The following is a 12,933-nucleotide window of genomic DNA, read 5'->3' on the forward strand; positions in this document are numbered from 1 at the left end:
TTTGTGTTGGCATAGCTTAGTGTTGTGGGAAAACATGTTAGGATTATCTTGGAACCACTTTCAACCAAAAATGTCAGCTAGCTTGAAAGTACTTTTTTTGATTAATTGACTAAAGGGTTGGGGTTCACCCTCCCAAAGAAGGAGGGGCCTAATGGCTTCTGCAACTGTCTCAGCCAGTTAGCTTAACTTCTTAACCAATTTATCCCTTTCGGGGCCACGGGTCAAGGCAGGTCCACCCCTGGATGGGTCAGCAGCATTTGTGGTTTTGGTAGCTTGCTCAAGGGTACCTGGGTAGTGCTCTGGCGCCTCTCCGTACCGGAACACCTTCCATGTTTTGTCAGTTCTGGGGCTGGAACAGGGAACCCTCCAGTCCTCAGCCCCAACAGGCTGAGCTCCCGCCGCCCTATTTAGGAGGCTAGTTCCCTAAAATAGTTCCCTGAGTCTCTCTAAAATCACGTGCTCAGCCCGGAGCGTCAGTCGCTCCTGGCGGAACGATCCAAAACGTGCTGCTTGATGTTTCTGTTGGCTCAGCAGAGCCGCGACACGGACAAATATGACAGCGGGACGTTTGACAGACGGCTTTTCGCTCCGATTTCCCATTTTTTTCCCGCTGACGTCGACGGATTCAAAGGTAATCGCAAGTAACAGAAACTCCAAAGTGCAGGTTGAATGGGGACAAAGCAAAGGGAGCACTTCAGATCCGATCAGGAGAGAAGGCCGGAGCCCAGTCGGCGGCTGCTGAGGAGGTTTGATGGAAGTTGAGCGGCTCTTGATGCTAAAAGGGGCAGTTTGGGAAGTTTCTCTGCTCGTTTCCTTCTCCCGGATCTTCTCCTCCCCCTTTACCTCCACCCTGCTGCTCCCCTCACGGGCAGAACTGCCTCAGAGGCAGAAGGAAAAAAGCTCTTGGGGTTGGGAAAACAACAGCCCGGCTGTTAGGAGTCATCACGGGAGGTTGCTAGGCGACCGCAGCTGGGCAATTCCCCGGGCAGGTGGGTGGGGTCGAAGGCTGGTACAGGCCACACCTGCTGCCTCTCTCTCTCTCTCTCACTCACACACACACACACATACACACACACACACACACACACACACACACACACACACACACACACCTGCCCAAAGCTAAACCCTGGCTAATCTCAACCCTAAGACCGAGTCTTAACCCCCCAACAACCCTTTGGAAGGTTGGAGCACAGGCCAAGATGTCCCCACTTTGCTAGTATTCCATTTCTGGTAGTTGAATCTTAGCAACTGAAATGTTGGAGTTTCTTGGAGACGTTTCACCTCTCATCCACGAGGCTTCTTCAGTTTTCACTGACTGTTTGGGAGTACTACCTAGGTTCTAGGTAGTATCCTAGTATCCGGATACTAGGTACTAGGTACTACCTAGAACCTAGTACTAGTTTCTAGATAATAATATGCTCATATTCAACTACCAGAATTACCATGACCTGGATGACTGAGAACCTTCACAGACTTATAGGATTCATATTTTGCTCCTCAGTACATGTAGCTTGTACAAGAACCCACAGAGGTCTTTGTTCTTCTATCTTTGCGAGGACTTTCGTCATTACGATGCATCCTGTATCCTCCCCTACAATCTAGCATAGTTCCTAACCCTGAAACTTTTGTGTTTCATGTCCTTACTTTGCTGGTGACGTGCATACTGCGGTCCCCACGTAACATGTACAAACACACACACACACACACACACACACGCTCCATAAAAAGCCACCTCTGCCTCCATCCCTGCTGTTGCACGCAGGGTCGCGCTCGTGGCTTCACCTCTCTTCGGTCCTGCTCTTTTCCGCAGACGCGGCCTAGAGCCAAACACACCTCGCCGTTCAACAGGTTCGAGCAACAGAGCGGCGAACCACGCCAAACGCGCGACCTTTACAGGACACTGAACGCACCACGAGCCCACACGTAAGCACGTGATGACAGGTGGATCCATTCTCAGGGACTCACGTCAAGTTGACGTAAAGCTAAACAGAAACCAAAATGCCCATTTATGTGTGTGTGTGTGTGTGTGTGTGTGTGTGTGTGTGTGAGGGAGTGGGGGGCAGACCTGACCTCCATTCTGACCCCTTTCAGCCATTTTATCTCTTATTTTATTACGTGTCAGAGGGTCCTGAAAGCTTTCCGAATATTCCTAAATCCTGGCAGCGCCTCTAATGGGATCATTTATCACGGCCTCATTTGCTCCTTCTGAGCAGCTTTTGTTCAACACATTAATCCCGTGATAATCCCACATAATCCTGTTGGAGAGTGTTGCTTTAGCTCCAAACAGTAGCAGCCGAGGGATCAGGGTTGGATTAGCACATGTGGCTCCACTTAAATCTGTCGTCGGACTTGAAGATAGCCGAAAATAGCATTTGTTTATTTATTTGTTTATTTATCCATGCACTACATCAGCGTTTATTGAGCTCTTCTGTGCTGTGACGTGAATGATGGAGCCGCCGTTTAAGGAGGAAATGCAAGAAATCTGTGATTTTCACCCCCTGCTGGTGCAGACGCCACAAACGGCGCCTCAATTTAGCCCAAATGCTAATTAATGCTAACAAGAGTAACGTGCTGAATGGTTTTAAAGTTCATATCCGTGATTTTTATGGTGCAACTGGGAAAATTCCAGATTCATTTCATTTTCACATCGTTCGTTTAGATTTGTAAAATATGATCCGAATTGTAATAAATAATGAATAAATAAAATAGGAATAAAATAGGAAACAGTCCATTTTTTTGCTAAATGTGTTTGATTTGAAATAAATTAGAATTCTATTTTTTAAAGAGAAGGTCGGAATTTTGCCAAATATTTTGTTCCTCTTAGATCTGAATTAATAAAAGTAAATAAACGATTATTATGGGATTCCTTTAACGTCTCTAAATTCACTTAAACCTTGACATTTACGTTCCTCGGGTTCTGAAGCCAGCCGGACCCGTTTACAAGCCCCGTCAGAACCATTTGGACCAGCGCCACTAAAGCCACACTGTAAAAAATGACATGAAGGTTCCCTCTCGGCTCCAGAGTTCCTCTTAATTTCCCTTCATCTCAGTAAATAGACGATAAACAATCTGATTCGAATCGAATTTAAATCGGTTAACGGATCAGAACCCGCACTTCGGCGCACTTTCTCGGCCAGGCCGTTGCGGGAGTGGCGCGTTTTCTTGCAGCGATCCTCGGAACGCGAACACACACTCACACACGCACACGCGCCGTGGCTCCACAGCTTCACGCGCGCGCGTCCACAAATACAACCGGACCAAAAAAAGCACACACTCCTCACGCACGGAGGGGTGGGTGGAGGGAGGGGGGGGGGCGCACGGTTGAGATTTGTTTCCAAACGCGCACCGATGGCGGCGTGAGGCGTTTCTGCCCCTCGACAACTGTGGATTTCCGAACCTTTTCCTCCTTCTCGTCCCCCCTCCCGCATCCTCCCGCAGCCTGAGGGGACCCGCACGGAGCTATGGATTATCCCGCGTTCCTACTTTTGCTGCTGTCGAGCGTCTCCTCGGTGTCGGTCGGACAATTCCCGACCACGCAGACGTGAGTAGGAACCAAACACAAAGTCCCGGTTCCGGCTGTTCCCCCCAGCCAGAACCGACTTTCTGCTTCTTTAATCTCGCTCATTTCCCGTTTTGGACCGATTCGAACCCGATCTCTGACTCCGGGTCCAACTTTACCTCCTGACAGCAGCTATTTAAAGCCTGGTTCCGTGTGTTGCCAGCTTGTGTCACACGTGGTTCTGGCTGTCAAACCAGGCAGGGAGGCGAACTGCGGGTCTCAGACCCAACTTTGTGGATTATTAGTCGTCTTTAGGATTTAAGGGAGCCGGACCCGATGGACGGGGACCGTTTGGGTCATGTGGATGATGATTGTAGTTCCTGTTCTGGCTCTCTTTGATTGGCAGCCAATCAAAACACTGGAGATCAAAGCATCAAAGGAGAGCCAGCCTCCCTTTAGTCAGCCATCAACAGGTTTGCATGTTCTCCGCATGGTTCTGCTGCTGTCTGGCTCAGAAAGTGGCCCAGACGGGTCCCGGAGAGCCGGTGAGCCACGATGGCACTCAGCCTAATGGTCGAGTACGATGATGTCAGACTAGCGGAGCAGGCGGCCCACTCCCTGGCTTTCATGGGCACTAAGTGGATTGATCCGTGGGTTGTGTACCAGATAGTCGCACAGGCTCGGGTCCACTTTCACTCTCAGAACCGGACAACCAGATCTAGAGGCCAAACGTTTCGATTGTAGCCTAAAAAAAAACAACCCCAAAACTTTAAAACCAAACAAATGAAACCATATTTAATAGACATTGACCTTTTAGAAATGTAGCGTGCTAGTGATTTTTTGAAGTAAATATTTTTTAAATTAAAAAAAAGTCAATGGTGCTGCCCCCTTGTGGTCGTTGCTTTTGAGTAGAATAGCTGATGTTTTAGTGTAATTCCTGAACCGTCCTGTTGGAGGCAGCAATGCAAACAGAAGAAGAAGAGTTTAGTAGCAAGTGTTAGCAACACTGAACTCAGTCAATCATTAGCCGCCTTTAGGAAGCTAATCTAAATGATGTTAGCATCAGCCATAAATTCAGGTAATGCTGAAAGGCTAGCCGCTGCAGGGAGCCGTAGCGACGATGCTAGCAACTGCAGCGTGCCTGGTTTTATGTATGATTAGCATCATAGCACGTTTTCCATGAATGTGGGCGAAATGAATGGCTCAGATTGTGGCTCCACCTCTGGGGTCCACATGCCAGCATCTGTCCGCTTCACCGACCCCCCCCACTCACACACACACACACACACACACACTCTGTCACTCTCCCTTTCAGTCACGCTCTCTTCCTGTCCGTCTCTGTTTCTGTCCACATCCCGGCCTCCTCTCGTCCTCGCTCTGCCCGGGGGCAGATGATTAGCATCATCGAATCGGAAACGCAAAGTCCACTGTCACAGACGGCGCCCCGACGGTCGTAGCGCCCATTCGCACGGCGAAGAAACTGAGACACGTAAACACGAGGACGCAGAGACAGTGAGAAACTCCAGACCGCTTCTGGTTGTTTACAGCTTGAATTCCGATTGGCGGATTTCCTATCTCTTTAGCATTAGCAGGCTTGGTGCCCCCTTCCCCCCCGAAAAAACCCAAATGAGACTGCTCGGACTGCTGTGTTTCCCCCCTGACAGAACTCAGAGGACATTTGTCCCACTCCAGCTTCCATCTTCATCAGAGAAACGGCACGTTTGTTTGTCCTCTCATCTTTTCTCGCACTTTTAAACGACTCGCTAGGCTAAAGAGCATCGGTTCCTGGCTTTGTGACCTTGTGTCCGGGTGTCAGTAACTTGATCTGGGTGGGAATATCATCAGGAAAAAGACTTCAAACACATTTAGCAGCATTTTAAGGTTCAAAAAACCACCAAGTTAGCTGAAATCAATCTTTGAAGGCTAATTTCTGCTCATCTAGATGCTAACGGAATCGAGTTTAGCGGTGATAATATGTTCATATTCTCTATTTTAGTGCTTTCCTCGATCCTACACGGAATCCAGTTTTAATGCTAAGCTAACTGCTGGCTCCCTATAAGTTTATGTGCATCTTGCTAACACGGTTTTAGCATTTTGGTCCGTTCTGTAGTTGCTAAAGGAGCCAGACTGGTTTAGTGCACTGGTGCATCTGTCTGGCTCCAGACCACACCTCCCAGTTCACGGACAAACACTTTTGTCTGATAGCGAGCGGCTAAACGGTGACATATTAAAGCAGTAAAACCCGTATGGACGTAAACACAGTAGCAGAACTGCGGCTTTAAAGAGTTTAAAATGGTTTAACATGAACCCCCCTGAACTAAATTTAGTAAAGCCCCCGTCCTTGAGGAGGGGGCACAGCCCGCACGCGATGTATTTAAAGATACAGGAAGTGTGCGTATGGGCTGGGGGGGGCTTCTCTTTAACCCGCTGAAATCGTGTCCTTCCCTGGTTTAAGTCTGAACCTCGGCGCTCTGGCACACGCAGGTTTCCCAAGAATTTTCCATTGCAGCGTTTCCCGGGCAACCTTGGGAATAGCTAACAGCTGCCCGGGACAGGAAGCACATCTGTGCACAGAGAATAAAAGCACCAGGAGCATGTTTTTATTTTGTTGCCTTCAGGAAAGTGGAAGATCTGGGGACGTTTCTGTTTAGCTTTAGCAACATCTAGCATTACCAGTATAACTATATGCTAGCTACATGTATAACTTATACAGGGCTGTCCTACCTTAGACTAAGCTAACTCGTGTCTTTTGCAGTAGGCTAACATCAACTCACTCAGCACTTCAAAGGTAGAAAATGTAATAAAAATGTGTCTCCTTTTATCCATAATCTGAAAGATTAATAAAGGAACTCACACACTGAATTTTACTACCCATCAAACCACACTAATGTTAGCGATGTGTGCAGCTAATTCTAACCAACATAAATAGATTTGCCATTTAAAAGACTCAATAAGCTAACTGATTGTAACCAAACACTCGAGGCCGTATAAGCATTTAAAAATATCCAGAGTCACCACGCGAGCGCCTGGCGCGACATATATGGAGGAGAGTGTAGCGATGCTAGTGCGCGATGGCCTCTCGTAGGTGTAATAATGCTGCCTTACAGCTGCAGAGGAGCTTAATGGCTCACTATGCTATGCTGCGCTACCCAACTCTGGACAGGAAGTGCAGCCATCAGGGAGAACCGGTACTTAGTACAGCGCTAACAGCAGTCGGCTAGTGTCGGCGTCTGGACTGACAGTAATTGGACATTTTGGCTAGGAGCAATTCTTAGCCTCTTTCTCTCTCGTGGTAAACGGAAGCGTGGAACGCCGCGCGTCAGCTCGGAAGAGTGCGATGTTGGGGTTTAGTCATTTGACCGCAACCCAAAATCACACGGGGCCGAGAGGACGTCAGCTGGAGGCAGGAAGAGAAGCAGGAGGGGGAAGAAGAGTCTAAAAAAGGCGAAAAGACGCGACGTTAAGTGCTAAAACGCAGGTTGCGCTTGCAGGTGCCGCGGCAGGTTAGCATCCTCTGATGTAATGGGTTGTGGCGCCTGCCGTCGAAGGCGGCGACTTGCGCGGCTGGTAAGCTCTGTCAGGACGCGTATCGCACCTTCCGGACGCGGGGGGGCGCGGAGGAGGCGGAGTGGTGCGTGGTAAAGGCGAGTCAGCTGTGGCGGTGGGGGGGGAAGGTCAGCAGCGGGAAGAGAGTCCGACCCGGCGGCGTTCTGCGGCACCAGCAGACAGACGGAGGTTAAACTGACAAACCGAAACGTCGGAATGACTCACAGGAAATGATGCTTCTCTCACAGTACTATCGAGGAGATTAGGATTTTTTGTTAGCTCCGCCCCCTCTTTGCCTCACTATTAGCGTTGCCTTTGTAAACCAGTCGTAATTGAGCTAGCTTGCTAGGTCATAGCGATATCTGCCGTTCTGAACCCGCACCTGCTCCATCTGTCTATCACCCTGTCGTCAAGGCTTCACCCAAGCTCCGCCCCCAAGTTCAGAGGGGGGCGCTACATCGGAGCGCTGAGTGGTGTAAGAGGGGCAGGAAGAGCCGAGACGTTTCCAGAGCCGGCGATTACGTTGTTATTGACCCCGATAAAGGGGGCGTCGTTAGAACGATTTCTGCCTTCACTTGGCGAGGAAACGCCTCGCTAATGCGGCCTCGCTTGGTTGCGCTCCTGCGCTGAGTCACGGCCGCTGTCCAGGCTCACGTTCAGACTGGACGTTCCGTCCCTGAAGGAGAACGTGGACGTTCGTCCTGTTCCGTGGGAGTCGGATTAAAGCGGCAGCCTGGGTCAGATTAGCCCTCCCGCGGTGGGACACAGCCGACTGTTAATCACGTTAAGAGCGTCGGTACAATAGAGACGCCTCTGGTGCTGACCTTTGACCCCAGGCACCGGCCTTCTCCCTCCTCTCCGATTACCTGGATCCACACGTCTGACAGCTGGCCTGATGTGGGCGGCTCCTTTTCCCGTCATTAGGAGGATGGAGACTAAAGTACAGTGGGGATGTCGACCAGAGAGTCGCTAACATGAGACACCTTTTTTTCCCCTCGGGGAGGTGTGTTACACCTGACCCTCCTCTAATTTCACACCTTTTAACCTGCTTCTACGCTGCGAAACACAAACAGCTACATTTTAATTTGCATCCCAAAGCAGCAGTCTAGTCATATTTTACCAATATTTACGGGGCTTGTTGAGGACTTAGCTTCCGCTACCGTTAGCGTGACATCTTGAAACCATAAACAATAGTGTGCTAGGCTGAGTTGCCATACACCACTAACTTGTTTGGAATAATTTAAATGTAGCGGCTAGCTTCTGCTTAGCGTTGTGTTCAGCGACAGTTAGCTAAAATGTTAAACTGATTTACCTTTTGTTTCCTCCTTTTGAGTAGACAGCCAGAATATCTCGCTGTCGCCTCTGAAAGCACGTTTGACACGAGCAGACCAGATTAGCATGATAATTTCATTGGCTAACATGCTAATTCCAGTTTATATCATAGCCTATTGGTCTGTGGTTGCAGATTGTTGCTAATGTGTACATATTATTTTAAAGAAAGGCATCCTGCAACATTGTCACAACTTCTTCAGAAGCACATAGCAATGCTAATGCTACCATAAACCTGTCGTGATTTGACCTTTTAGATTCACGCTACTCTAAAATAACTTTATCATTATTATCGGAGTGCTAGAACAAGGTATTTGCTGACTGCTCTATTTCAGCTCTCAGCTGTCTCTTCCTTGGCTAAACATACCCCCCCGATGCTACGTTATGAACCCCCAGCGAGCGCTAGCCACGCTCGCGTTACACTGTAGTTTTTTTAAAATAAGATATCAAAGACGGGCCTCGTGTGTCATCGGCGCCTCAGCCGCGCCGGAGGTGAAGAGTTCACATCCCGCTGGGGGGGAGTGAGGCTAATTTTCTTTATGGATGATGTCATGTATTTTTTATTGGGTTCTGTAAAAGAGCTGCCTAAGAGTTCGTTAGCATATTGTTTCCAGCGGAGGAGGCCCCCAAGTGTGTGTGGGGGGGGTGTGTTCAGGTGGGGATGATTTCATGCTACACAACCCCGCTTGGACGTGCCGAGGATTCCACAAAATCAGGCGTTGACCTTAAAGTTGGAATTAGAGTCGGACTCTAAGAATTCCCAGTATTTCTTAGCCACTGTGATGCTAACTAATGCGCTCACGAACCGGAAAAGCTTGAGTTCTAACAAAGATGATTCAATTTTAAATAAGTCAAAATCTTTGCGTTTCTTCCTTCGTTAGCCAGCGTCTTGCCCGCGAGCGTCCGATGCTAGCTATGAATAGCTCCTGCCTTAGCGCACAGCTCAGTGGTGGCAGTGATGCCCCTGCACTTGACTAAACATCATCATTTCATGCACGCTCCTTCTTTCCCTTGAATCCACAGATACGCTCTATTCCGCTGTAGTGCTAGCGCTAAATTGCAGCTTGTGAAGGGGCTCAACTGCGATGATGGTGTCAGAAGCTACTCATTAGCACACGAGAGAGCTGATTGTCTGTCGTGTGTGTTTTCAGAATAAAGGACTGGGCGGAGCAGATGCAGAAAGAGCTGATCACGCTAATCGACGAGGCCAGCGGCATGCAGCACCTGGTACAGGTAAGGCTAATCACGCTAAGAGAGAGCTCAGGATGATGATGATGAGCTCTGACAAAAGGTCCGGAGGGCGAGGAGAGTTTCGGAATATTGGCCCTTAAAGTGGTGACATCACAGTGAATTAGCGACCAGGAAGTGGAGATTAGATCAGGCTCCGCCTTCCCATTTTGCGCGGTCATCAAACCGTACGACGCTAACGCTTAAATCCGACGTGATGAGGTGGGATCGTCACTTCTTGGCTCTTGTAACTGTTTAACTTTTGCCTAACTTTATTGGATCGGCGAGCTGGTCTTGGGTCGGTGCTCCTGGCACGCCGCCGTCTACACGCTGCGTCCTCTCACGGGACGTTCCGCCAGGCTAATGTACTCGCTCTGTCCGCGGCGCTCTCGCGTTGGGGAGCCGAGGCTCTTTAGACGCACGTTGATGGATGCGATGCGTCTGCTAATGGCGCTCTAATGCGCGCGAGTCCGCCCACGTGCTTTGCAGTAACAAAACGCCACATTTAAAACAAAACAAACCGACGGGAGGAAGTCCGATCTCCGCCGGCGCCACGGCGGGACGGTCAGATCCCTGGAAGCTGCTGCGTAATTGGCGTTTGTCTTTGTTATTTCTTCCACTGGAGCGTATTCGGCGGCGGCGTTGCGTAACCTGACACAGCGGTTTAGCCCCGTCCTCTTTCAAGCAATAACACGTGTGTTTTTGCGAGAGGTGCATTCTGGGAAACGGCCTCACTTCAGCCACGCTGACCTCTGACCCCTCTCTGCCTCAGATGTATCATAAACACAGTCCTCACTTCACCGTGGAGACCAACGACGCGCAGCAGCTGGTGGCAGCGGCGGCGGGGAACATCGAGAAGCTGCTGGCGAAACGCTCCGAAGCCCTGAAGGTGAGTGTTTAAAAAAAATCATCTTTTCCTTATTTTTGTAAAAAGTTTGAAATTCAGATGGAGATCAGAAGCAGCGAGCGCATGGGGGCGGAGCTAGCCTCGGGCCGCTGGCTGATGGGATCCGAGCCGACATCCTCCAGCCAGCTGACTTAATGTGACGCAACCAGTCTGGGTTTGGAGCGGGAAGAGGAGACGCTCCGCTCTCGTGCTGTGTGGGCTTGACGATCCGGTTCGGAATTTCAGGACTCGTCTCTGCCAGCTGGGCCCTCCTGCCTCGTCTTTCCCTCCTTCCTCTGAACACGGAGTCCTTCCGTGTTTGCCAGGAGACCTTTTCTTCACTTTTTTGCCAGTATGAAACGGTAGCTGACGCTAGCATTAGCCATCAGTGACCAACGGACCCTGGTGTGGAGGGCAAATACAGGCGGCCAGAGGTCATCAGACTTTAGCCAGGAGCTTCGCACCATGTTCCACCGCCGAGGTAGTGTTAGCCTCAAGCTAGCAGCGTTTAGCAGCGGAGCAAAAGAAGCCTGGAACGGGATCATCCGCCTCCGAACGGGAACAGGCAAACTTCGCTTTCCATGGGATGAAACTGTAGATTCGATTTATTAAACATTACTGTCAGGATGAAGGACGGCCCTTTCGCCGTTATGCTAAGCTAACAGCAACTTCCCAAACACCAGCGGACTGCTCTGAACAGACGGCTCCGTTGATCTATGAGACCTTTCACTCCTCCGTGGTTTGGACACAGCAGCGTCGGGACAACTGAATTAGGATCTCCAGGCAGTCCTGGTCCCGATCAATCCGGCTCCCGGAGCCAGAAATATCCAATTAAGTACAGACGGCCCGTTTCCATAGCTACGCTCCCATCGATTACCCCATCAATGCGGCCGGGGGAGGCGAGACGACTCGTTTCTGGTGTTGAGAAGGAAGCAGCAGCACCACCTGCTGTCGGTCTCACCTGCGGACACAGACGAGGTCCGCCCCATCCGGACGGAGTACCCTCTGGAGTCCGGCCAGCTTTGTGGCGGTCCATTAATGCAGGATGTGGGGGGGAGGGGGGGCTGTAAATCCAGCGGCCCGTCCACTTAGCTGAATCATGGATGGAGATGAGTGCAGGGGGAGGATAACGGCAGCCATGTTCTTGAAGTGACCTCATATTTCTCCCTCCCCTGACACCCCCCCACCCCCCCACCAGCCCAGTATGGACCCCGTCAGAACCTCTGCTTTTTTTCCAGCTTCACACACTTTCCTTTTGGTCCGTCTCTGTCGTACACGCTTGATGACATCGCCGCCGTTGCCCCCCCCCCATCCGCCGCCGCCCCGGAAGAGGGTGCGACAGCAGGAAATTGGCCAACAATGAAACGATTCCCCCTTTCAGGATGAAAGCAGAGTCGGAATCTGATTTTGCTTTGATCCCACTGCTCCTGTTAGCCTGAAACGATGCAGATTTATTTAGTCATCAGAACCAGAACCAGAACGACGGCTGCTGTCATTAACTCAATCAGGGCTCCGCCCGGATTCGTCCCTCAGATATCTGCCAATCCCGGCCCCTCGGCTCGGAGCGTCCCCGACGTGCCGTCTGTCAAACGCCGGCAGCCGCGGCCACTTAGACGGACGCGTCCATTTATCGCGGCCTCGCCGGCTCGGCTGCGCAAGACGGAGTAGCGGAGGTCGTGCTAGCGACAGCATGACTCACGCGTCTCCATCAAAGATGTCCCCCAAACATAGATTTGTATCTGAGTTGGCTAATCTTTATCATCTCTGCTTCCTCCCCTCTTTATTTTAATAAAAGTGACATTCAAGCGCCCCCCCCCCCCCCACCCCCTGTTTCATAACATCCCTCCTCTCCCTCTGTCATCCTCCCCAAAGTCTCTGTGGCCGGCTGGGGAACCAATTTAGCTTCCGCTCCTAGCCGATCAAAGCATTCTCTTTGAAGTTGTGGTGTTTAGCATTCAGCGCTTGTCGCCTTTAAAAGCACCGCAAGTAAAATGACGCAGCGGCGCCGAGAGAGCCGTGAGACTCTCTACCTCCGCCCAACGCCGGGGAAGCGTCGGCTACAAAGCATCGGGGCCGATTCTTTTTGGTTTTCCGATGTGGATATCGACGCGCGTCGGCCTGACCAGACATGCTAACGCTCTGCCTGGTCGGTTACCGTTGCCCTCCGCTCTTCTCCCCTCCTCCATCCTTTCACATATGTTATTCCTCCTTTCCTTTCCTTTCCCCTCCCTCTGACCCCGTCCTTCTAACCTCATCGCTCATAACTTCCTCACGACTCATAACTTCACCGTCTTCTGTCACTCTTCATTCCCGTTTTCCCATTTTCCACTCTGCCCCGAGTTCCTCTGTCCTCTCCGATTTCTTCTGTCTTTAGTGTGCGTGTGTGCAGGTTTGCGTGTGTGTGTGTGTGTGTGTGTGTGTGTGTGTGTGTGTGTGTGTGTGT

General features: G+C 50.6%; 1 protein-coding gene and 1 long non-coding RNA gene across 6 annotated transcripts in view; one reads left to right on the top strand and one right to left on the bottom strand.

The window, feature by feature from the left end:
• The window catches only part of LOC130518969 (uncharacterized), a 3,688-nt gene extending 485 nt beyond the window's left edge, over positions 1 to 3,203 (bottom strand). The window contains exon 1 of the long non-coding RNA XR_008948186.1: positions 288 to 3,203. This is a non-coding gene — a long non-coding RNA (uncharacterized LOC130518969). The remainder of the gene's footprint in view (positions 1 to 287) is intronic.
• Positions 3,204 to 3,264: 61 nt separating this feature from the next.
• cacna2d1a (calcium channel, voltage-dependent, alpha 2/delta subunit 1a) overlaps positions 3,265 to 12,933 on the top strand; it is a 43,327-nt gene continuing 33,658 nt past the window's right edge. For all 5 annotated transcript variants that reach the window (XM_057021938.1, XM_057021939.1, XM_057021940.1 and 2 more), the window contains exons 1-3: positions 3,265 to 3,544; positions 9,529 to 9,610; positions 10,377 to 10,493. In XM_057021938.1, the coding sequence (XP_056877918.1) occupies positions 3,465 to 3,544; positions 9,529 to 9,610; positions 10,377 to 10,493 (279 nt within the window). In that variant the 5' untranslated portion in view covers positions 3,265 to 3,464. The remainder of the gene's footprint in view (positions 3,545 to 9,528; positions 9,611 to 10,376; positions 10,494 to 12,933) is intronic.

The sequence above is a fragment of the Takifugu flavidus genome, chromosome 22, assembly GCF_003711565.1.
Source record: "Takifugu flavidus isolate HTHZ2018 chromosome 22, ASM371156v2, whole genome shotgun sequence".
NCBI classification, from domain to species: Eukaryota; Metazoa; Chordata; class Actinopteri; order Tetraodontiformes; family Tetraodontidae; genus Takifugu; species Takifugu flavidus.